General features: G+C 42.8%; 2 protein-coding genes across 3 annotated transcripts; one reads left to right on the forward strand and one right to left on the reverse strand.

The window, feature by feature from the left end:
* Positions 1-360: 360 nt before the first annotated feature.
* On the reverse strand, positions 361-8,887 carry apooa (apolipoprotein O, a). Of its 2 annotated transcripts, XM_023968260.2 has the most exons (10): positions 8,781-8,887; positions 7,344-7,445; positions 7,116-7,235; positions 6,406-6,438; positions 2,005-2,059; positions 1,781-1,876; positions 1,402-1,493; positions 1,128-1,208; positions 901-986; positions 361-624 (listed from the first exon to the last, which is right to left on the reverse strand). In XM_023968260.2, exons 1-9 carry the CDS (start codon positions 8,787-8,789, stop codon positions 936-938), a joined length of 639 nt encoding a protein of 212 aa, XP_023824028.1. In that variant the 5' UTR covers positions 8,790-8,887; the 3' UTR covers positions 361-624; positions 901-935. The 2 variants fall into 2 exon arrangements, with proteins under 2 accessions (XP_023824028.1, XP_023824029.1); XM_023968261.2 differs by lacking the exon at positions 6,406-6,438.
* Positions 8,884-25,655, forward strand: lg23hxorf58 (linkage group 23 CXorf58 homolog). The gene is made up of 8 exons (XM_023968259.2): positions 8,884-9,370; positions 9,497-9,605; positions 13,628-13,722; positions 13,912-14,017; positions 21,539-21,670; positions 21,823-22,046; positions 22,809-22,968; positions 23,954-25,655. The coding sequence occupies exons 1-8, from the start codon at positions 9,360-9,362 to the stop codon at positions 24,191-24,193; spliced, it is 1,077 nt and encodes a 358-aa protein (XP_023824027.1). The 5' UTR covers positions 8,884-9,359; the 3' UTR covers positions 24,194-25,655.
* The last annotated feature ends 55 nt before the right edge of the window (positions 25,656-25,710 follow it).

Below are 25,710 nucleotides of genomic sequence, written 5' to 3' on the forward strand. Positions count from 1 at the left end.
CATCTGGGTGGTTTTGAAACTCGAAGTCAGTACGTTTCATTTACTCATGTCTGATAATGGTTGTGATTGACCTTCCATAAGCAAAAAGGAGAACTATCTTAGTCATGTGACCTTGTACTGGAACATAGATTTCAACATGAATCAGCATGTATAGATAGTTTATAACGGGCCTGATGATAACGTCTGGCTCAGAAGGAGAAGTGAGTGCTTGTTTATGGAAGGACAGACTTCTTAACTGTTGTCAAACAATGTTTTTCTTCGCGTAGTTGTTCTCACACGTAGTTGTTCTTAGGGTGCCTTTGTATAATACCTCTACAGTTTTCGGTGGCCTTTTATTTTAAAATCCACGCTGTCAATATAGATCGTACAATATAGATTTTATTCCGGTCTACATAAATACATTCAAATCACAAAGCTGAACCTTCAATACATAAAGTTTAAACCTTCGTGATAGGTCCTACCCCCTCCTGGGTAAATGCCAGAGAGGAAGGCTAGTGCAAAAGCTGGTCATTAGAGTCGCAAATGGGAGCGAGCCTAACCATGACTTATGGTAGCATACATTGGGAGGACCTGGGAAGACTGCAAATCTTGTTTTGTTGTCACGATCCTAGTGTCACAACGTATCTGAAAAGAGAGAACTCATCGTTAGCCTTTATCTACAAGACTTTACTAGCATTAGCACCTGATATGTAAAGTACACTGGTTTGTTCTCTGATTTCTCCCCAAAATATCTTAAAGTTGGCATAAATGTTACTATAAAGGATTTATAATGAATTGGCAACATTTTGTGGCAAGTTATTGGGGTGTTACATAAGCCTGCAGGTTGACCACTAGGGCAATGATTAAAGTGTTGGGTGCTGGCAAGCTGTTATTGTGCGAAAATGTTCAGGTTTGTTGTACCTGCTGCGATCAGGGTTTGGCCTCTGCAGCTCTTCTCATCTCGTTTCTTCTGGCTTATTTTCCTGTGGTTTCTCTTTTTTCACTGGCTGTGGAAAGATTCATGGTAGGATGTGAAAATTCAGACTTGTCAACCCATTACAAATAATCTGTAATGATCTGCACAGTAATTCTGTACCATCTCTATCCTCAGGATCAAACTAGTTTTTGACCTGACAGGATGAGCTCACCTTCCCCTCCACTGACTTGAAAACCTTCTCTACGTTAACGTAGCCCTGCAGGGCAAAATCGTACAACGAGTCTCCTGTGTTCTGTGGGAAGGAGGGGGACGGAAAAATCGGTTTAAGCAAAATAGTATACATTAAGAGTCAAACATCACAGGTTTTAGAATGACCCTACAACACTGTCTTATGTCTTGGTATGGAACAATATGCATTATCTCCCACACAAGTAGGTTTAAAAAAAACACAACATCTGACATACAATATTGACACGCTAACTCACCTTGGCGATTGATGCGGCTTGCTGGGGGTAGTACATAGTGTAGCCCACAGCCATCAGTCCTGTAGGATAGATCAGCTTCTTCACCCTGGAGCCTAGAAGACAGAGGAGAGAGGGCCACATAGACAATTTTTTATTCAAGGAGATTAGAAACAAGAAAAAGGAAGCCGGAGAGGGCAACAGGAAGCAGCAGTAGGTTTGAGATTTGTACCCCGGCCTTGTATGGTCTGGAGGCTACAGCTCTACCTCTAGATCAGCCTCTGGCACAGAGACTCACAGAGTGCTTTCTTAGCACAAGGACAAGTGGATAAAACCCCAAAACAATAGAGATCAAAAACAGGGTACTCTTCATCCAAACCCAAAACTTACACCCACTATTTACCTCTTGCAAGAAAGAGTCCAAGGATACCAGCAAATCCAATGACCCCAGCCCGGGGGTAGAATTCAGCAGGAGGGTTTTGCAGGAAAGTAAAAGTCTCTGAAACAACAGAAAGTAACTCTGTTACCAACCTGAAACTGACATTCTATTTGTACAAATGGGTGTACATTACAGTGTATGAGTAATGCGTCCACTTTATGTGTATCATGGGGTGTGTGTTCTCTTACCATTTCCTAATTGGATGGCACTTTCAACCTTGGGCATCACTTTTCCAACGGCACCCTGAATCCCACAGGAGAAGAGGACAGTACAGTGAACACGTAATGTACATCAGCTCATGTCACCCAATCTCTGCACCTTCAGAGCCATTCAATAATGGATAAGTGCTTATTTTTCATTGTTACAGAACAAGTTGACATTTAATAACATGATAATACGTTATTTCACAGTAAATATGCTCTTGCTCAGTAATCTTCAATTCAAGTTAACTGTGTACTTGTGATGCTTTATATTGTTTGTACTGTGATTGTTATAGTGGTAGAATAACTAGTGGTAGTGTAACAGGTGTAAAATATACTTGATGTATTTCACTGAAAATCTCTCATATTTATTTTCATTTATTATTTGAAGGTTCTTTTGAGATGTATTACACTACTTTCAAGGATTAATTATTTTATTTATTTTCTAAATTGTGTTGATGTCATCAACGGGAGCCTTGCTTTTACTCCTCAGTTTGCTCAAAGCGTGATGAGAGGCAAATATACTTGTGCATGTTAGTCCAGACGGCAGCATTAAAGTTTGCCTTGCATTTGTATCCATTCCATGCAGCCATTAAAAGAGAGACAACCGGCAGAATTGTGTCCAGAGCCTTCCCTTCCACGTACACCTCACCAGAACACAACACAGAAAGGTACCGGTACAGAACCGGTTACAGTAGGACTACCACGCCCTTAGAACCCTCATACAGTTCTGTTTGCCTACGAAGAGACCTGTCTTTATTTACCCAGCAATAGAGTCAGAATTACCTACAATACAAAGGTTTATTTGACTGTTTACAATCACTATTTGTAAATTGGGTTTTACAGCCTAAAGCACAGGTCAATCTGTCACACAGTAGGGAGCTCTAGTTGAAACATCAACCAACAGCACTTTGTGTACCCTTGAAACATTGTAAAGACATTCTGCACTGTAAAAGAGCAACTACCAATAAAGTTCCAACCACTGCACTTTACTGACAAACATGTGCCGTATGTTAGTGAGCTGCTTATCTCCTAACTGAAGGAGCCAATAGGGCAGAGGTCAGATGGGTGACTTAGAAGCAGTGATCACAGCCTCAAACAGAAGCTTCTAGAGCAGAAATGGAACAGCCTGGCCGAGCAGAAATGGAGAGGCTGAATGGGTTTAAAAGAATTATTTACAGAGTACTTTACCAGTCTTTTAGACATAACAACTAATCAGCTGAATCTCAATCCCTCTCTGTGAGTTTATGATGATCATGTGTGTCATCAAAGCGCACAACAGAACGGTGTACTCGATTTGTTATTTTTATGAAAGTTTTAAATCAGAGGTAAAGTTTGTATTGCTACAGATTCCGCGACCCGGTCAGCCGCAAGTTTGTGTCCCGGATTCCTGTTAAGTAGCAGTTAGATGCAAGCCATCATGAAAACGGAGCAGGCTAACGGCTAACGCTAACAGAGCTAGCCCACCAGTGTTTTTATCCAACCCTGGGCACAAATCAAAGAGCAGCAGTAAAATAACAATAGCGTGGCCATATACCTGGGGCACCGGTACAGAGTCAATGTGCGGAGGCACCGGTTAGTCGACGTAATTGAGGTAATATGTACATGTAGGTAGAGTCATTAAAGTGACTATGCATATATAATAACAGAGAGTAGCAACAGCGTAAAAGGGGGGAAATGCAAATAGTCTGGGTAGCCATTTGATTAGATGTTCAGGAGTCTTATGGGTTGGGGGTAGAAGCTGTTTAGAAGCCTCTTGGACCTAGACTTGGCACTCCGGTACCGCTTGCCATGCGGTAGCAGAGATAATAGTATGACTAAGGTGGCTGGAGTCTTTGACAATTTTTAGGGCCTTCCTTCCCCCAACAGACAGATGTTAAGCTCAACTCTGCGGCCCATGGGAGACGACACTCGCAAGGCGTAGGAGATCGGGGAAGCAGTCTGGCCACCCTTCATCTATTCGAGAAGATGTGATCCAGCTATCAAACAGCTTTGCCTCTCTTGAGACGGACCTACCAGCCTCGGGAATCTGCACGGATCCTGGGTGTATAGCAACAGCCGGCGCCCGCCCAGTGACCCCCCCCTCTCCCACAGCAGTTCAGCAGGTCGCTTCCTTATCGGATTCCATCACGACCACCATTATTGTGGGCAGCTCAATGGTGAGAGATTTTGGCCTGTCCTAGATCTGTGGACCGACCAAGGTCCACTTTCACCCAGGAGTTCGTGTCCATGACATCAACTCCCTCCTGCCCATTGTTCTGGCCAACTACTCCAATATTGACACCATCATCACATGTAGGTTTTAATGACCTTCGTTTTAGGCGATTTGAGGATCTGAGGGAGAACTACAAAAAAAATGTAAACACCCTCGCTAGCACAGGGAAGATAATAATTATCTCTGGCCACCTCCCTGCTACCGAAGTGGTTTACTAATGCTTTCAGCTGTAAGGACATTTCGTTTGGCGACTTTGGGTCTTTTGAGCATCGTGCTATACTGTTTAAATGGCAGCCACCAGTGCTGGCCATAACGCTCTATTGGCCACCAAAGCACTGCCCCACTTTCTTTACTGATTTATCTTAACTATTGTCTATTGTCCTTGAGAACTGTGACAAAATCATTGTGTTGGGCGATTTTAATATTCATGTTGACAAAGAGACTATGGACTTTATCCAACATGTTACTGGGCCCACCGATAACCGTGTCCATACTCTGGCCCTGGTTATTACCAAGGGGCTTTCTATTGACATATCCTCTATTGTTGATGTTGCTTTATCTGATCACCACAGTGGATTTTTTACTACCTTGTTGCCCATAGCACAGGGTAATACTGAACGGACTATTAAGAAATGCTATCTTACCACTGAAGTTGCTCCAGATTTTATTGAGTGTATGAACAATACTCCACCACCTATTCTGTCTTCCTATTGTGATGATTAAGTTGAAAACTTTAATAGCAAATTAAGGACAACCATTGATGCCATAGCTCCAGTAAAGTTGAAAAAGGCCACATCCAAACGGAGATTCCCTTGGATGAGTGAGGAAACTAATCAATTAAGGAGTACAGGCAGACAGGCAGAGCGGAAGTGGAGAAAGTCAAAGTTGCACGTCCATTATGATATTCTGAGAGAGCAACTTGGCATTTATAACAAGGCAATTAGAAATGACAGACAGGCTCATTTTTATAACTTGATCACTATTAAATCACAATAATTTGAGAGTGCTCTTCTTGACCATTAATGGCCTGATAAATCCTACCCCCGCAAACCTATGTGAACTTTCCTCATCTAAATGTGATGAGTTTGCGGCATATTTCAAAGATAAGATAATCAATATTAGGCTGGGTATCAGTCAAGCAAGACCTAAGGCTGTCTGAGAAGTTTGATATGTGCCCTAGCCTACCACACAAAGGCACTATGGATTTATTTTCCCTGGTTGACACAGACATGCTCAGGAAAGTGATATCACAACTTAAGCCTTCTACCTGCCATCTCAACGTATCCCCACCACCTTCTTCAAAACAGTTTTTAAATGCATATCTGAAGTGCCAACTGAAAGATTCCAATCTGGTTTTCGTGCCCACCACGGCACAGAGACAGCCTTATTTAAAGTGGTAAATGAGCTTAGAGCCAGCACAGATACCAAACAGCTCTGGTCTTGTACTCTTATATTTAAATTTAAGTGCTGCATTCAACACTGTTGACCATGATAGCCTTCTGGACAGAATGGAGATGGGTCAATAGTTTTTTGTCACCCTTGGTGAACGTAACTCAGAGAAAATGCATTTCACATGTGGCGTTCCACAATGTTTGATTATGGGTCCGGTACTGTTCAGTTAATATATGTTACCCCATGGCAACGTTAGCTGGGCTTTGTGATAAAGCTGGGGGGGGGGGGCAAAACTGTGGACATATATTTATTGAACCCTTATTTAACTAGGCAAGTCAGTTAAGAACAAATTCTTATTTACAATGACTGCCTACCCCAGTCAAACCCGGATGACGCTGGGACAATTGTGCGCCGCCCTATGGGACTCCCAATCATGGTCGGTTGTGATACAGCCTTGAATCAAACCAGGGTCTGTAGTGACGCCTCTAGCACTGAGATGCAGCGCCTTTGAACAAAGCCCCACTCAGGAGCCCAAAAGAGATATTAAAACATATTTTTAGCGTTGCTTTTCCTTAGGGTCTTTTTTAATTGTTCAGTTTGTCATTCATTTGTTTTTTTAATCTTATATTTGTAGTGTAGTAAATAATTCAGCTTTTATTTTCATTGTATTTTAGTAGTTTTTTCCTGCAAAGCACATTATGTTGCATTCCATGTCTGAAATGCACTGTATAAATAAAGCTTGATTTGATTTGAATTATGTGTGAGTGGCTATGGGGGAGTACCTGAACATTTTCCACTGCTGAATGGCTTGTTTGCTGAAAGGGGAGCAGATCATTGGTGTGATCACAGGGGCAGAAGCAGAGCAGCACAATCATGACTAACACTTCATTGGAGATGGACAAAATCATTTCAACAAGTGCAATGATTATTGATTGCAGCATCGAATCAACAATAAATGTTTACTGGCCATGATGAAACACAGTATAGATTTACTGGCCATGGTGAAACACAGTACAGATTTACAGTACAGATTTACTGTACTGTACTGGATTATACATCCTGAACAGGATGTATAATAGCTCTAGACACATAGGAATACCAGTAAATATTAACTGGTCTCTGGGAAAATAAGTACAGTTCATACTCAAAGAGAAATCAAAGATGAATTGATATTAGTGAGACCTACTGTAGTTAATATTTACCAGTCACAGCTAATCACAGTACATCTTTGCAGGGGCGCATTGTAAAATACGCAAAAGCAACTGGGATGATAATGTAAAGCAGGGCAAAAACATTTCACATTTCAGTGCCCATGTGAAGTTATTTTGGACTGAGGATGGGGGTATCAGACATTGTGAATCTTGCCTGGGGTTGCATATCTACACAAACACCCAACAACTGTCCTTATTTTTAGATAGTAATTCTTTCCTCTGTTAGGAACAGTCTTTTCTATCACCCAGTAGCTCACAGGTGAGTAGGGTTATCAATGTACCTGACACCAGGTAGTGTAGGGCTCTGCCAGTTTCCTTAGAGTGGTAACACCTTGCTCCAAGTGCCCTATCTCCGGCTCCACATAGCGGAACTTCTGCTGTGGTATAGTGTAGAGGGAGAGCTGTAACAAACAATATGGGTCAGTTACCGCATCCCAATGTGGGCTTGCCTCAGATTGGATGTATGCTGAAAGACTTCAGAAAGTGTGATTGTGCGCACAATGCGGTACCTCATCTGTATTTAAGGTGACATTTGGATTGTCCTTGGTGGCAGCAAACACAGTCCCTGAAAGCAGCCATAGAGTTCCAGGCACAGCAGCCACACCTGCTACCTGGGAAGACACAGAATGACTGGGACATCAATGGGGCATTTCCATCTGAGACTTACCCCACACCAGTGTGTTGCCAGCGTTTATGTTAACGTAAGCTCAAGTGTTATTTTTCAGGAACTGCGTTTGACACAAGACTTGGGGCGAGTGGAATCAACAACCTTTGCATCATCAAGACAGTTGCTTTGTGAGAAGGTGTTAACAGTGGAATGTGTTAACCCATGTTGACAGTTAGCCATTGTTATTTAAATACAAGCTGAAAAGTACCAGCAGTCAAAGCAGTTCCACTGAGGCCATGGCCCAGTGAGAAACGAGCCGGGCCGTGGAGGTGGATACAAAAGTTTGAGCCTTTTTGGTAAAAAAACGGGGTAAGTCTCAGGTGTAAATTCGCAGTTCGGTCTACACCCTCTCACACAAAGATGGTAGGTCTCGCTGTGAGTAACGTGAATTGAGTCAGCCAGGCTATTACCTAGTGAGGCCATCACAATGTTGCAAATTTCACCTGTCAAGCAGAACATTCAGACCTGGAAACACCAAAGGAGTAGAAGCTAGAAGTTGTAATGGAATTGAGAATTGTGGCCCTCAAAGTGTTACAGAAGATCAATGTCGCCATCTAGTGTAAAAAAAGAAGTATATTGTTCATCCCATTAAGTAGGCATGTGACAATACCGGTATATCGAGTGTCTGTCTAGTTCATGAACTTCTAGCCTAAAGCAGTGGTTCCCAAACGTTTACGGTTACTGTACCACCAACTGAATTTTGTTCTGCCCAGAGTACCCATAAAGTACCCCTTCATATGCTCTCATGAGTCTCTTCAAGTACCCCGTGGATAGACCAAGTAAAGACTGAATTTTGTTCTGCCCAGAGTACCCATGAAGTACACCTTCATATGCTCCCATGAGTCTCAAGTACCCCGTGGATAGACCAAGTAAGGACCTACAGAGTGTGGTAAACTCAGCCCGAACGCGTGTGAAAAACTAGCTGCGTTTTTTTACTTTCGACTTTAGTTGGCTATGCATGAGTGACAAGAGACAGCTACCTCAGAGCGCCAGAAACTCTAAGTATCAGTATGAATGACTCCGACATAATGAAGAAAATATATACTGTGTTATGCATTTAATGCAATGCCCTTGATAATCATGGTGTCTTGCTCGCTGTCCTTACGCCCTCTGTGCTTCACCGGGGGATCGAGTCCCCTTAATGTTATTGAAACAGATCGCTATTCAACTAAAACAGTAAATTAACAAAACACATAATAAACCAGTGTGGACTGAATCGGAAATAAATTAATTTCCAAATATTAAGTTATTACGTAGTACATAAAGTTTATATTCTCACCTTGTACATGATCCTTTTTTACCGTGCCAAGCTTCGAGTACTTACGGTGTCCGAAAGAGAACATGCTGCTCCTCAGGTCGCATTCCAATCCGAAACTCGCTAACTTCCCTCAGCTCTTGTTCATCTCATAGGCCGGTGTTCTCATAATAAGGCCAATGACTAACCAGATAATTACTTGATAATAAACGCTTTGTTAATAAACACGTTATTAACACATAAGAATGCAAAGGTCGACAATCCGTTTGTACATGTTTTTGCGGGATTTTTCCAATGCTATCTGGGATCCTTGGGACGGCCCTATCCTCATTGAAGTTGACATTGAAAATGATGAAGGTAGGGAAGGGTCCCTAACCGATTTAAAATGGTTAGGGTTAGGAAAGGATTAAGGTTAAAATTAGGCTAAGGGTAGGAGTTAGGGTATGGGCGTCGCAACGATTCCGTATAGCACCAACGCTCTGATTAGCTCAGGAAATGTGTCTTTACTTTGGCTCGTGAAGTTAGTATTCTAATCGTCCCTTAGCAACTCGTCTCTAACAAGATACAACACAGGCAGAGGCAACAGCATTGCAGGAGTGGAAAATGGAATATGGGTAAGGGTCCGGTCCGTAGATTAATTGTACAAGACGAGGCCTCGCACATGATAAAGTCTGCTTCTGTTGTTAAATGTCTGAACTTGATATATTCTGAGTCTCTGATTATGAATTTACATCATGCAGATTCAATCAAGAGGAGCGTGTATTTGCCGCGAAGAAGATCCAGACATACTGGAGGTCTCACCAAGACAAAATACTTTTCCAGCTGATGTCGCTCACTGTTCGTGCTGCTGTGAGTGCTAGAGTTGCAGCCTGGCAGCCTTACTGATCAACACAACATTGCAATTCAGATTTAAATTGATCATAGGCTAAATAGCCTTAATATGAACTCAATTATATAGGCCTATTGGTGGGGAGCTGTGTGAAAATCTGATATAATCATTATATCAGATGTTCACTTATGTACAGTGGCTTGCGAAAGTATTCACCCCCTTGGAATTTTTCCTGTTTTGTTGCCTTACAACCTAGAAGTAAAATATATTTTTTGGGGGGGTTGTATAATTTTATTTACACAACATGCCTACCACTTAGAAGATCCAAATATTTTTTGTGTGTGAAACAAACAAGAAATAAGACAAAAAACCTGAAAACTTGAGTAGGGGTGAGGAAAGGGAAGGAAGCTATACTGTTACACATAACTATTCACCCCCCCAAAGTCAATACTTTGTAGAGCCACCTTTTGCAGTAATTACAGCTGCAAGTCTCTTGGGGTATGTCTCTGTAAGCTTGGCACATCTAGCCACTGGGATTTTTGCCCATTCTTCATGGCAAAACTGCTCCAGCTCCTCAAGTTGGATGGGTTCCACTGGTGTACAGCAATCTTTACGTTATACCACACATTCTCAATTGGATTGAGGTCTGGGCTTTGACTAGGCCATTCCAAGACATTTAAATGTTTCCTCTTTAACCACTTGAGTGTTGCTTTAGTAGTATGCTTAGGGTCATTGTCCTGCTGGAAGGTGAACCTCCGTCCCAGTCTCAAATCTCTGGATGACTGAAACAGGTTTCCAACAAGAATTTCCCTGTATTTAGCGCCATCCATCATTCCTTCAATTCTGACCAGTTTCCCAGTCTCTGCCAATTAAAAACATCCCCACAGCATGATGCTGCCACCACCATGCTTCACTGTGGGGATGGTGTTCTCGGGGTGATGAGAGGTGTTGGGTTTGTGCCAGACATAGTGTTTTCCTTGATGGCCAAAAGCTCAATTTTAATCTCATCTGACCAGAGTACCTTCTCCCATATGTTTGGGGAGTCTCTCACATGACTTTTGGCGAACACCAAACATGTTTGCTTATTTTTTAATTTAAATTAAGCAATGGCTTTTTTCTGGCCACTCTTCCGTAAAGCCCAGCTCTATGGAGTGTACGGCTTAAAGTGGTCCTATGGACAGATACTCCAATCTCCGCTAGAGCTGGAGCTTTGCAGCTCCTTCAGGATATCTTTGTCTCTCTGTTGCCTCTCTGATTAATGCCCTCCTTACCTGGTCCGTGAGTTTTGGTGGGTGGCCCTCTCTTGGCATGGTTGTTGTGGTGCCATATTCTTTCCATTTTTTATAATGGATTTAACAGTGCTCCGTGGAATGTTCAAAAATTTCGGATATTTTTTTATAACCCAACCCAGATCTGTACTTCTCCACAACTTCGTCCCTGACCTGTTTGGAGAGCTCCTTGGTCTTCATGGTGGTGCCTTGCTTGGTGGTGCCCTTGCTTACACGGAACCCAAACCGGCTGCCGCTCGTTCGCCATCGTGCGCTATGCTGCATAAATTAATTGTCCCCTACAACAAACGTGATCACGACACGCAGGTAAAATATCAAAACAAACTCTGCAACAATACATAATTTGGGACAGGTCGAAAAGTATTAACATACATGCAATTTAGCTAGTTAGCTTGCACTTCCTAGCTAATTTGTCTATTTAGCTAGTTGCTGTTGCTAGCTAATTTGGCCTGGATATAAACATTGAGTTGTTATTTTACCTGAAATGCACAAGGTCCTCTACTCGACAATTAATCCACTGTAACGTTCGGATCGGACCAATATGCAGCGGTATGAAGACATAATGATTTATTTAAAGAAAGACGAACACGAAGCACACTTGATGAATTACAAAACAACAAACGACGTAAACAGACCTGAACATGAGAACTTACAGACAACAAAGAACGCACGAACCGGAACAAACTAACAAACGAAACAGTCCCGTGTGGTAAAACACTGACACAGAAACAATCACCCACAAACAAACGGTTGAACAGCCTACCTTAATATGGTTCTCAATCAGAGGAAACGTTAAAACACCTGCCCCTGATTGAGAACCATATCAGGCTAATTAACAATGAACCTAAACATAGAAAACACATAACATAGAATGCCCACCCAGCTCACGTCCTGACCATACTAAACAAAGACAAAATAAAGGAAATACGGTCAGGAACGTGACAGTACTCCGCCCCCCCAAGGTGCGGACTCCGCCGCAAAACCTGAACCTATAGGGAGGGCTGGGTGGCATCTGTCCACGGTGGCGGCTTGGCTCTGGACGTTGTCCCCACCCACCATAGTCAATCCCCCTTCCGTGGCCTCCTCCTAACGACCACCCTCCATATTAACCCCACTGGATTAAGGGGCAGCACCGGACTAAGGGAACACCGGACTAGGGGCACACCGGACTGAGGGGCAGCACCGGACTGAGGGGCAGCACCGGACTGAGGGGCAGCACCGGACTGAGGGCAGCTCGGACTGAGGGGCAGCTCCGGACTGAGGGCAGCTCCGGACTGGCTGACGGCTCTGGCTGGTCATGGCTGGCTGACGGCACTGGCTGGTCATGGCTGGCTGACGGCTCTGGCTGGTCATGGCTGGCTGACGGCTCTGGTGGTCATGGCTGGCTGCCGGCTCTGGCTGTCATGGCTGGCTGACGGCACTGGCTGGTCATGGCTGGCTGACGGCTCTGGCTGGTCATGGCTGGCGGCAGCTCTGGCTGCTCCTGTCTGGCAGGCGGCTCTGGCTGCTCCTGTCTGGCGGGCGGGCTCTGGCTGCTCCTGTCTGGCGGGCGGCTCTGGCTGCTCCTGTCTGGCGGGCGGCTCTGGCTGCTCCTGTCTGGCGGGGGCTCTGGCTGCTCCTGTCTGGCGGGCGGCTCTGGCTGCTCCTGTCTGGCGGGCGGCTCTGGCTGCTCCTGTCTGGGACGGCTCTAGCGGCTCCTGTCTGGCGGACGGCTCTAGCGGCTCCTGACTGACGGACGGCTCTAGCGGCTCAGGACAGACGGGTGGCTTTGAAGGCTCAGGACAGACGGGCGGCTTTGAAGGCTCAGGACAGACGGGCAGTGCAGGCGGCTCGGGCAGACGGGCAGTGCAGGCGGCTCTGGGCAGACGGGGCAGCTGCAGGCGGCTCTGGGCAGACGGGCAGCTGCAGGCGGCTCTGGGCAGACGGGCAGTGCAGGCGGCTCTGGGCAGACGGGCACACCTGTAGGGAGGAAACGGAGAGACAGCCTGGTGCGTGGGGCTGCCACAGGACCCACCAGGCTGGAGAGACATCCACACATAAAACGGTCAACCGAATCGTTTCTAGTCATCTCTCCTCCTTCCAGGCTTTTTCATCTTTGAATTTATATGGTGATCGCATCTAAACCTCTATAGTATTAACACGACGACCGGCAAAACAGTTCGTCTTTCAATCACCCACATGGGTATAACCAATAAGTTGATGGCACGTGGGTACCTGCTTCTATAAACCAATGAGGAGATGGGAGAGGCAGGACTTTCAGCGCGATCTGCGTCAGAAATAGAAACAAGTTCTATTTTAGACCTTGGCATCGCAGACACTCGTTGGCGCGCGCGAGCAGTGGGTGCAATAATTGAATAACATGGATTTCTACATTTATTTTGCGACCCTCGCGCACGCGACGTGTCCGGTCTGGTCAGCATGTTAGTGGTGTTGCAGACTCTGGGGCTTTTCAGAACAGGTGTATATATACTGCGATCATGTGACAGATCATGTGACACTTAGATTGCACACAGGTGGACTTTATGTGACTTCTGAAGGTAATTAGTTGCACCAGATCTTATTTAGGGGCTTCATAGCAAAGGGGGTGAGTACATATGCACGCACCACTTTTCCGTTTTACATTTTTTGAAACAAGTTATTTTTTTCATTTCACTTCACCAATTTGTGAAACACTAAGGGGGATGAATACTTTTGCAAGGCACTGTAAGTGGGCCAAAAAGTGAGTTGTTTGTTTTTGTCATGTCACTGTTCAGGAGCACTGTCTTGCACCTGCTATTCTCCGCCAACTCAGCCCTAGAGAAGCTGATCTGGTCAGAGATCCAAGCATGCACTGCAAGGTCAGATTCAGGTACCCCATCTGTAAACCTAATACCCATTTTCTGCTATGGTCACAACAAGTGTAAAGATTGTCTGGTAAATCCAAATTAAAATGCTGACAGTAAAAATCATGTGGATGTAATTATTTTCAAAGAGACCAAATTGCATGCTAAACTTCACTAGCACAGTAATGGGCCTGTTTTTGTTCTTTGGCTGATAGATTTTCAGGTTCCCAGTTCCCTCCAGTGATTGTCTTCAAGATCTTCCACCTTGGAGGAGGAAGACAATATATTTCTGGAAAAAGAGTGTTCCTACCATCTAATCAGGTAAGCCTGAGAGAGACATCTCACCTTTCATAATATACTGTATGGGTTATTCTACAGAAGTGGTTGAAATTGGGGGTTGAAAAAAAAATTCACATTTGTAACCTATTCCTCCCAAACAAGTCTTCCAACAAATGCCATATAATACACACACATTTGTATTGCATATTTGACATTTTACCTGAATTCCTTACCACCCCACTAAATGTGTCACTACTGAAACTGTGACAAAGTTGCAGTAAAGAGAGAATCATGCACAGTAGTGATCATTCTGTAGTGCCTTGCGGTCGGTGGCCGAGCAGTTGCCATACCAGGCAGTGATGCAACCCGTCAGGATGCTCTCGATGGTGCAGCTGTAAAACCTTTTGAGGATCTGAGGACCCATGCCAAATCGTTTCAGTCTCCTGGCGGGGAATAGGTTTTGTCGTGCCCTCTTCACGACTGTCTTGGTGTGCTTGGACCATATTAGTTTGTTGGTGATGTGGACGCCAAGGAACTTGAAGCTCTCAACCTGCTCCACTACAGCCCCGTCGATGAGAATGGGGGCGTTGCCGGTCCTCCTTTTCCTGTCGTCCACAATGTACAGCAAAGTACATTAGCGTACACTACAGTATAGCACATTATAGACGTCTATGGTGTTGTCTAATAGATGTCAGTGTTTGTGCTCTTGGGGGGGTTGAAGCCCCCCTGCTGTCAATGAATCTCAATACTTTATACTTTTTCCTGAAGTATGCACTTGTCCACTACCCACATAGTGGTCCTCTGTAGCTCAGTTGGTAGAACATGGCGAATAACACTTTAGATTAAAGATGGCCTCAATGGCGCTGCCCGTGCTGTCACAAACTATATACAGTTGAAGTCTGAACTTTACATACACTTAGGTTGGAGTCATTAAAACTAGTTTTTCAACCACTCCACACATTTTTTGTTAACAAACTCTAGTTTTGGCAAGTCGGTTAGGACATCTACTTTGTGCATGACACAAGTATTTTTTCCAACAATTGTTTACAGACAGATTATTTCACTTATAATTCACTGTATCACAATTCCAGTGGGTCAGAAGTTTACATACACTAAGTTGCCTGTGCCTTTAAACAGCTTGAAAAATTCCAGAAAATGATGTCATATCTTTAGAAGCTTCTGATAGGCTAATTTACATAATTTGAGTCAATTGGAGGTGTACCTGTGGATGTATTTGAAGGCCTACCTTCAAACTCAGTGCCTCTTTGCTTGACATCATGGGAAAATATAAAGAAATCAGCTAAGACCTCAGAAAAAACCATTGTAGACCTTCACAAGTCTGGTTCATCCTTGGGAGCAATTTCCAAATGGCTGAAGGTACCACGTTCATCTGTACAAACAATAGTACGCAAGTATAAACACCATGGGACCACGCAGCCGTCATACCACTCAGGAAGAAGATGCGTTCTGTCTCCAAGAGATGAACGTACTTTGGTGTGCGAAAAGTGCAAATCAATCCCAGAACAACAGTGAAGGACCTTGTGAAGATGCTGGAGGAAACAGGTACAAAGTATATATCCACAGTAAAACAAGTCCTATATCGACATAACCTGAAAGGCCGCTCAGCAAGGAAGAAGCCACTGCTCCAAAACCGCCATAAAAAAGCCAGACTAAGGTTTGCAACTGCACATGGGGACAAAGATCGTACTTTTTGGAGAAATGTCCTCTGGTCTGATGAAACAAAAAGAGAACTGTTTGGCCATAATGACCATCGTTATGTTTGGAGGAAAAAGGGGGAGGCTTGCAAGCCGAAGAACACCATCCAAACCGTGAAGCACGGGGGAGGCAGCATCATGTTGTGGTGGTGCTTTGCTGCAGGAGGGACTGGTGCACTTCACAAAATAGATTACATCATGAGGGAGGAAAATTATGTGGATATATTGAAGCAACATCTCAAGACATCAGTCAGGAAGTTAAAGCTTGGTCGCAAATGGGTCTTCCAAATGGACAATGACCCCAAGCATACTTCCAAAGTTGTGGCAAAATGGCTGAAGGACAACAAAGTCAAGGTATTGGATTTGTCATCACAAAGCCCTGACCTCAATCCTATAGAATATTTGTGGGCAGAACTGAAAAGGCGTGTGCGAGCAAGGAGGCCTACAAACCTGACTCAGTTACACCAGTTCTGTCAGGAGGAATGGGCCAAATTTCACACAATTTATTGAGGGGAGCTTGTGGAAGGCTACCCGAAACGTTTGACCCAAGTTAAACAATTTAAAGGCAATCCTACGAAATACTAATTGAGTGTATGTAAACTTCTGACCCATTGAGAATGTGATGATAGAAATAAAAGCTGAAATAAATCATTCTCTCTACTACTATTCTAACATTTCACATTCTTAAAATAAAGTGGTGATCCTAACTGACCTAAAACAGTGAATTTTTACTAGGATTAAATTTCAGGAATTGTGAGAAACTGAGTTTAAATGTATTTGGCTAAGGTGTATGTAAACTTCCAACTTCAACTGTATATAGTATAATTTTATTTATTAGTATCCCCAATTAGCGTCTGCCGAGGCAGCGGCTACTCTTCCTGGGGTCCAAACAAGGAAACAACACAACAAATAAAATACATAATATACTTAAATATACAAACATACATATCACTACATTTACATTACAATTTAGCCATTCAGCAGACGCTCCCATCCAGAGCAACCCACAGCTTGTGTATTCATCTTAAGATAGCCAGGCGAGACAACCACATATCACAGTCTTATCCCAACCACGTATCACTTACATACAGTGCACTCAGAAATTATTCAGACCCCTTGACTTTTTCCACATTTTGTTACATTACAGCCTTATTCTAAAATGTATAAAATCGTTTTTTTCACCCTCATCAATCTACACACAATACCCCATAATGACAACGCAAAATAGGTTTTTATTAATTTTTGCTAATAAAAAACTGAAATATCACATTTACATAAGTATTCAGACCCTGTACTCAGTACTTTGTTGAAGCACCTTTGGCAGTGATTACAGCATCGAGTCTTCTTGGGTATGACGCTACAAGCTTGGCACACCTGTATTTGGGGAGTTTCTCCCATTCTTCTCTGCAGATCCTCTCAACCTCTGTCAAAATCAAATCAAATCAAATCAAATCAAATCTGGAGGAAACAGGTACAAAGTATATATCCACAGTAAAACAAGTCCTATATCGACATAACCTGAAAGGCCGCTCAGCAAGGAAGAAGCCACTGCTTCTGAATTCCAACCATCACGTCTGGAGGAAACCTGGCACAATCCCTACGGTGAAGCATGATGGTGGCAGCATCATGCTATGGGGATATTTTGGCTTAAGGACAACAAAGTCAAGGTATTGGATTTGTCATCACAAAGCCCTGACCTCAACCTCTGTCAGGTGGATGGGGAGCGTCGCTGCACAGCTATTTTCAGGTCTCTCCAGAGATGTCTCATTGGGTTCAAGTCTGGGCTCTGGCTGGGCCACTCAAGGACATTCAGAGACTTGTCCCGAAACCACTCCTGCATTGTCTTCGCTGTGTGCTTAGGGTCATTGTCCTGTTGGAAGGTGAACCTCTCTGGAGCAGGTTTTCATCAAGGATCTTTCTGTACTTTGTTATTTTCATCTTTCCCTCGATCCTGACCGGTCTCCCAGTCCGTGCCGCTGAAAAATATCCCCATAGCATGATGCTGCCACCATCATGCTTCACCGTAGGGATTGTGCCAGGTTTCCTCCAGACGTGATGGTTGGAATTCAGTTCAAATAGTTCAATCTTGGTTTCATCAGACCAGAAAATCTTGTTTCTCATGGTCTGAGTGTCCTTTAGGTGCCTTTTGGCAACTCCAAGCGGGCTGTCATGTGACCACTCTACCAAAAGGCCTGATTGGTGGTGTGCTGCAGAGATGGTTGTCCTTCTGGAAGGTTTACCCATCTCCACAGAGGAACTCTGGAGCTCTGTCACAGTAACCATCGTGTTCTTGGTCACCTCCCTAACCAAGGTCCTTCTCCCCCAATTGCTCAGTTTGGCCGGGCGGCCAGCTCTAGGGAGAGTCTTGGTAGTTCCAAACTTCTTCCATTTAAGAATGATGGAGGCCACTGTGTTCTTGGGGACCTTCAATGCTGCAGAAATTTGTTGGTACCTTTCCCCAGATCTGTGCCTTGACACAATCCTGTCTAGGAGCTCTATGGACAATTTCTTCAACCTCATTGCTTGGTTTTTGCTCTGACTTGCACTGTCAAATGTGGGACCTTATATACACAGGTGTGTGCCTTTCCAAATCATGTCCAATAAATTAAATTAACCACAGGTGGACTCCAATCAAGTTTTAGAAACATCAAGGATGATCAATGGAAACAGGATGCATCTGAGCTCAATTTTGATTCTCAGAGCAAAGGGTCTGAATACTTACAGTACGTAAATGTTTTTATTTTTTATATTTTAGACAATTAAAAAAAAAACTTTGTCATTATGGAGTATTTTGTGTAGATTGATGAGGATTTTCTTTTTATTTAATACATTTTAGAATAACGCTGTAACGTAACAAAATGTCGAAAAAGTCAAGGGGTCTGAATCCTTCCCGAATGCACTGTAATACAATACATAATACAATGCAAAATACAATACAAATGTATAATTTTTTCCTCGTCCCCGTCGTGCCGTAAGGTGTCCTTTTATCTGTTTTTTTATTCTGGTTTTATTGCTAGTTTGAGTTACCTGCAGTGACAAAGTGTTCCATTTAGTCATGGCTCTATTTAATACCATGTGTTTTCCAGCCTCTGTTCTGGACCCGGGGACTGTGAAGAGACCTCTGGTTGCATGTCTTGTGTGATACCGATGAGTGTCCGAACTGTGTGCCAACAGCTTGAACAGAGAGTTCGGTACCTTCAACACATCACCGCATCAAACAAAGACCAATAGTGATGCAGTCAATCTCTCCTCAACTTTGAGTCAGGAGAGATCCATGTCATTGACATTCTCCCTTCGTGTACATCTAAGTACAATACGTGATGCTCTGTTTTGGACCAACTGCAATTTGCCTTCTTTGCCGCAACTGACCACAGAACTGGACAGTGGTCCAGGTGCGACAAAACTAGGGCATGTAGGACCTGTCTGGTTGTCTGACATATCAAGAAAGCAGAGCAACGCCTTATCATGGACAGACCTCTTTCCATTTTAGTAACCATTGAGTCTATATGTTTTGACCATGATAGATTCCTAGCTACGGTGCCACCCAGCAGTCAGGTCTCTTCAACTTACTCAATAGCCACATTATTCAATAATAGATCCAGATGAGGTTCGTTTTGAGATATTTAGCTCCAGCCTATTGCTTGTTACCCATTCTAAAACTGACTGGATCTCTATGTTAAGTTATTTATTTCACTGTTGCAGCCGACGTGTATACTATTGAGTTGTCAGCGTACATGTACACACAGGCTTTATTCAAGGTCAGTGGAAGGTCATTAGTAAACACAAAAACCAATAATGGTCCAAGCCGGCTGCCCTGCGGTACACCACAGTCAACCAAATTTGCATTAGAGAGTCTTCCATTAAATAAAACCCTCTGTGTTCTATTCGATAGGTAACTGTCCATCCATGATAAAGGCAGAGGAAGTTAATCCATAACACCAACGTTTTTTCAGAAATATGTTATGATCAATGATATCAAAGGCTGCACTGAAGTCTAACAAAACAGCTTCCACAATCTTATTATTGTCAATTTCTTTGAGTGCCCTTCCCTATAAGCATGCTGAAAGTCTGTTGTTAATTTGTTTTCTGTAAAAGAACATTGTATTTTTTTCCAAAAGTTTGCTAAGCATCGTTAACGGGCTGATTGGTCTGCTGATTGAACCATTAAAGGGTGCTTTGCTATTTTTGGGCAGCGGAATGACCTTTGCCTCCCTCCAGGCATGAGGGCACACTCCGCCTTCTAGGCTTAGATTGAAGATGTGGCAAATAGGAGTTGTAATGTATTCCGCTACCAACCTCAGTAATTTACCATCCTGGTTGTTGGTTCCATGTGGTTTGTCCTTATTTATAGATAGCAATTATTTTTTCACCTCTTCCACACTAACTAACTTTGCGGAATTCAAAGCTACAGGGCTCGTCTTTCATTATTTGGTCCGTTATGCATGAATATTAAGGGTCAGCATTTGTTGTTTGCATGTCATGCCTAAGCTTACTAATCTTGTCAACAAAAAAGTTATTAAAGTGGTTGACAATATCAAAGGGAATGATCCATCAGCCTGGAGCTGAGTTAGCTTTTCTGCCTAGAATTGAATGTACTCCAAAGCTTTTTAGAATTGAATTTACTCAAGAGCTTTTTGCTATCATTCTTTATATAATTTATCTTTGTTCTATAGTATGCTGTAAAACTTCAATTAAACACTGAGTCTCAAATAGCCGCCTGTCCCTTTTGATAGCCGGGCAATGGCACACAATTCAGCAAATAAACGCCTGTTTCAAATAAGCGATGGGTCTAAATGAATTGTTTACGAGGTTACCATGAATTACCATGAATTGTTTGCAAGGTTAAATGTTTGATTTGTTATATTAAATAATTCAGTAATAACAAACAAAAAATTATGTCAATCATCCGTTTTTATCGGCAATAAGAAACTGCTAGCCGTTGGCTGCTAACAGCTGAGAACTACTAGCTAACTGTGAAGCACAAAAAGTCAACTTCAGGAGTAGACCCCCAGAAATCAGCCTAGTGGCGAAAGTAAGAACTGACGAAAATGCACAGTCAAAGCAAGAATCATTATTCTTATTTTTTTGTCATAGTAAGACAAAAGAAACGTGACACAGTGTGTAAATGATAACACGTTAGTGCAACAAATTAAGAAATGCATTACATTGCTGGAAGTGAATGCTGGAATTAAACAATGAACTATGCAAATGAGCAAAAGCTGTGTGCATTAAGGAAATAGACACCTGGCTCAAATAGAAGCCAGCCTCTAATAAGCACCTGTTGTGTTCTGTGATTTAAGAAAATAAACATCTGGGCTATTAATTGAAGTTTTACGGTAGTTTCTTCTTCTTTTTGTTTAGTTTAGTTACGTGATTACTCAATTTATTGTATTTTTGCCAATCTGCTGTATTGCTAGACTTATTTGCCATTCTCTTAGCCTCATCCCTCTCAGCCATACAGTTTTTCAAACATCATCTATCCATGGGGATTTGGCAGTTTTATCAGTCAGTTTCTTTATGGGCGCATGCCTGTCAGTAACCAGAAGAAGCAATTTCATAAATGTTTCAAGTGCAGCGTCAGGATGTTCCTCATTACACACATCAGACCAACAAATATTTGTCATATCTTCAACATAGGAATCATTGCAAATCCTGATCGCTTATGCACTATTTTAGGTCCAGTCTTTGGAACTGGTTTTCCTAGATATGATCACTACATCTGATGGGTATGGATACTGCTTTTGAGTAGATTTCTGCAGCATTAGCAGAGATGTGGTCAATACAAGTGGATGATTTAGTTGGTTCGACATGTCTCATATCTTCTAAACCTATTTGTACTTCCATGTAGGCCACAACAGACACCTGCAGGATGATGGGAAATAGGATATTCATCAATCACATTATTGCTGATGAGATCCAGAGGCAAGGGAGGATGATTTCTGACACGTCTTATATTACCTGTATGAGGGACTTTATGCAGGTGAGATTAAGAACATTTTTGATAAGAGTAGTTTTCACATTCAGAGCATTTTGGAGCAATACTTTTACATCATACATGAAACAATTGTACCATATGCAATGGACATGATTTCCAGACAAATCTGACAGCACTAGTATGTACCATAATTTTAGTTCTCAAGTCACCTTGACGAGCTGCCTGCATACCTTGGAGGGCGAGAGAACACTTGGAGGTCTCTCTCTCTTCAAGGACTGTCACGACACATCCTACAGTGGGATAGCTTGGAGGTGGGCGGGAAGGGCACTGTGGCAGACAGGCTAAGGCAAGAGATGCTGCTGTTAGCGCCTCAAATTCCTTGCCCTCTGATTGGAGGAGCAATCCCACCTCGGATGCTCAGGTAAGCATAAAGACAAGCTCAGGGGGGCACTATGAGTGAGATTCCCTGCTGTATTAAGTCATTAATGTGTTTTCTTGCATTTACAATAGGCCAATATACTATATACACTGTATAAAAAACATTAAGAACACCTTCTTAATATTGAGTTACATCCCGTTTTGCCCTCAGAACAACCTCAATTTGTCGGGGCATGGACTCTACAAGGTGTCAAAAGCGCTCCACATGGATGCTGGCCCATGTCGACTCCAATGCTTCCCACAGTGTCAAGTTGGCTGGTTGTCCTTTGGGTGGTGGACCATTCTTGATACACACGGGAAACTGTTGAGTGTGAAAAACCTAGTTCTTGACACAAATCGGTGCGCCTGGCAACTACTATCATACCCCTTTCAAAAACACTTAAATCTTTTGACTTGCCGATTCACTCTCTGAATGACACACATACACAATCAATGTCTCAACTGGTCTCAAGGCTTAAAAATATTTGTTTTACCTGTCTCCTCCCCTTCATCTACACTGATTGAAGTGGATTTAACAAGTGACATTTTTTTATTTAACTAGGCAAGTCAGTTAAGAAGAAATTCTTATTTACAATGACGGCCTCAATATGGGATCATAGCTTTCACCTGGTCAGTCTGTCATGGAAAGAGCAGGTGTTCATAATGTTTTCTACACTCAGTGTATATACACATTACTTGAGTAACTGTGGGTTTACTATTCATGACAGATGGCATCATGATGGCAATAGTCTTCACTTGATCCTAGGTCTCCTGCTGCTCCCCCCTCTTCTGTGGTTTCTACAGCACGCCATGCCTCACAACCTGCCACTAGCTCCACCCCCCTCCCCTCAACTCGCCGCTCTGCCCGTGCACGCACCACAGCTGCCCGCATGAGACATCTGTATATCCTTGGGGGTACACTGAAGGTGAGTTTATATGAAACATAAACGGAACAAAAATATTAATGCACATTAAACAATTTCAAAGATTTCACTGAGTTACAGTTCATATGAGAAAATCTGTCAATTGAAATAAATTCATTAGGCCCTAATCTATAGATTTCACATGACTGGGAATACAGATATGCATCTGTTGGTCACAGATAGCTTTAAAGAAAATGGGCCTCACAAGGGCCTCAGGATCAAGTCACAGTATTCAAATTGCCAATCGATAAAATGCAATTGTGTTCGTTGTCCGTAGCTTATGTCTGCCCATACCATAACCTTACTGCCGCCATGGGGCACTCTGTTCAGAATGTTGACATCAGCAAACCACTCACCCACACGACTCTATACACGTGGTCTGCGGTTGTGGGGCCTGTTGGACGTACTGCCAAATTCTCTAAAATGACATTGGAGGCGGTTTATGGTAGAGAACTGAACATCCAGTTCTCTGGCAACAGCTCTGTTGGACATTCTTTCAGTCAGCATGCCAATTGCACGCCACCCCTAAAAACTTGAGACATCTGTGGCACTGTGTTGTGTGACAAAGCTGCACATTTTAGAGTGGCCTTTTATTGTTCCCAGCACAAGGAGTACCTGTGTAATGATCATGCTGTTTAATCAGCTTCTTGATATGCCACACCTGTCAGGTGGATGAACTTTCTTGGCAAAGGACAAGTGCTCACTAACAGCGATGTAAACAAATTTGTGCACAAAATGAGAGAAATACGTTTTTTTTTTCTTCGTATAGAACATTTCTGCGATCTTTTATTTAAGCTCTTGAAACATGGGACCAACACTTTACATGTTGCGTTAATATTTTTGTTCAGTTTATATACACACCATAAATTCTACTTGCTCAGATGGTTTTTTTGGGGGGGGGGGATCAATCAGCGCTGTGCAGTAGATAACAGGACATAGCAGAGGTAGCCTCGATTTCTGATCAGTTTATTTCTACATCGTTCTACAGGATGAGAATAATGAAATAACAGAGAAAAACCACAACCCAGAGAGAGGAGAGCAAGAGAAAGACATGGAAGGAAGTGTTGTAAAGCCTGAAGCACCCCAGATAGTTTTGCCATTGGGATTGGAGGAAGACTCCAGTGAGGATTCCCTCTCAGATTCTGAGTGGGAAGAGGAAGCAGAGAAACTCTGCTTGTGGACAAGGCAGCTTGCTCTGGATGATATGGACAATGTGCCATCCACCTGAACTAGAACTTCAACTTGAGCAAGACTAATGAATAGCAAAAACCCCTTTCCACTCCTATGGCCGTTCATTTTCTCTTCTCTTGCTTTGCACACAAATCTAATAAAAATGCTTGTGTAAATTACAGTGTATTAGCCTACAGCTGTGACTGGGTATTCTACTGCCTCAATCTAAGGCCTGGGATTTCGTGTTACAGGTGGTAGAGCAGTAGTCTCCATAAAACTGGAAGACTGCGCCATAAAACTAAGATCAAGCCTGTCAGCTCCCGCTACATTTGTGGCAGTGGTGGGATTATTATGGTGGCGTCACAGGTGCTGGAGAAGTACGTGTCACCTGCTAGCAGGTGGGGCTTTGTGCATGTGTAACCGGTTCTGTACCGGTACCTTACTGCGTTGTGTTCTGGTGAGGTGTAGGGGGAAGGGAAGAGAAAGCTCTGGACATAATTCTGCCGGTTGTCTCTCTTTTAATGACTGCATGGAATGGATACAAATACAAGGCAAGCGTTTATGCTGCCGTCTGGATTTAGGCTGGACAATAGAACGAGTCAAAATTCACCCAAGGCTGAAAAATGGAAAAAATAATATTGGCTAAACTGGAACACTAGCGCAAGCCCATAGCAAATGAATGGAATCGAATGTTCGCAGAGCCTCTGACTGGAGTGACGCTTAGAATTCCATTTCGCCGAAATGGCACCAAAAAATGTATCCCTTTTTATTTTACCACTACAATCTGTTCTTAGGACGAAACTGAAAAATAACAACTCATGTAGAAAGTAAATATCCGCACCTCGATGGTACCAAGTCAGGGATGCAAACTGGTGAGGGCCCAAAAAGGTGACACATGCTAAAAAAAAATCCCTGCTAGGGGGAAATGCAGATTTTAACTAATTAAACAACAAAGAATATGATCTACATGATCAGTCTCTTGTGTAATATAAAAAGTGGTTAATGTGAACCTAACTCACAGCTAAAAAATGTAAAGAAAGCAACCCGATGTTATTTGTTTCCTAGACTTTACTGCAAATGACACTCAAGTCTTGAGAAAAAAACAATACACTAATATTGCAGTTAGCCAAGACAGCCTTTATAATAGAACGCTTGTGACCAAACACATCTAAATATTTCACTTGGGATAAAAATAAAAATAAAGTAGAAATAGAATGAAACAAACAGGCATTCTATTTTTGCTCTATTATAGCGGTGACTATAGTAGACATCGAGCAAGTGCACAAGGCTACATGTGCGTGTCAAAGTATTTTTTAAATTTAGATTTTACATCAACTTCGTGCGCAATGTAGATATCAAAGAACGGCGCAGTTAGAGTAGTGTGTGAAACCATTCACTTCAGGAAAATGTGTGATATAAATAAAGTTTACTTTCATTGTGTGTTGTTGAATTCATAATAATATTTGCTGCCATAGTAGTGAGGTTGGCAATACGAGAGATCTTCGGACTTACCATTTTTGTATTATTTTCTTTGAAAGAACAACTAGTGGGTTTTGAGTGCTTCTCCCCTATTTG

The sequence above is a fragment of the Salvelinus sp. IW2-2015 genome, linkage group LG23, assembly GCF_002910315.2.
Source record: "Salvelinus sp. IW2-2015 linkage group LG23, ASM291031v2, whole genome shotgun sequence".
NCBI classification, from domain to species: domain Eukaryota; kingdom Metazoa; phylum Chordata; class Actinopteri; order Salmoniformes; family Salmonidae; genus Salvelinus; species Salvelinus sp. IW2-2015.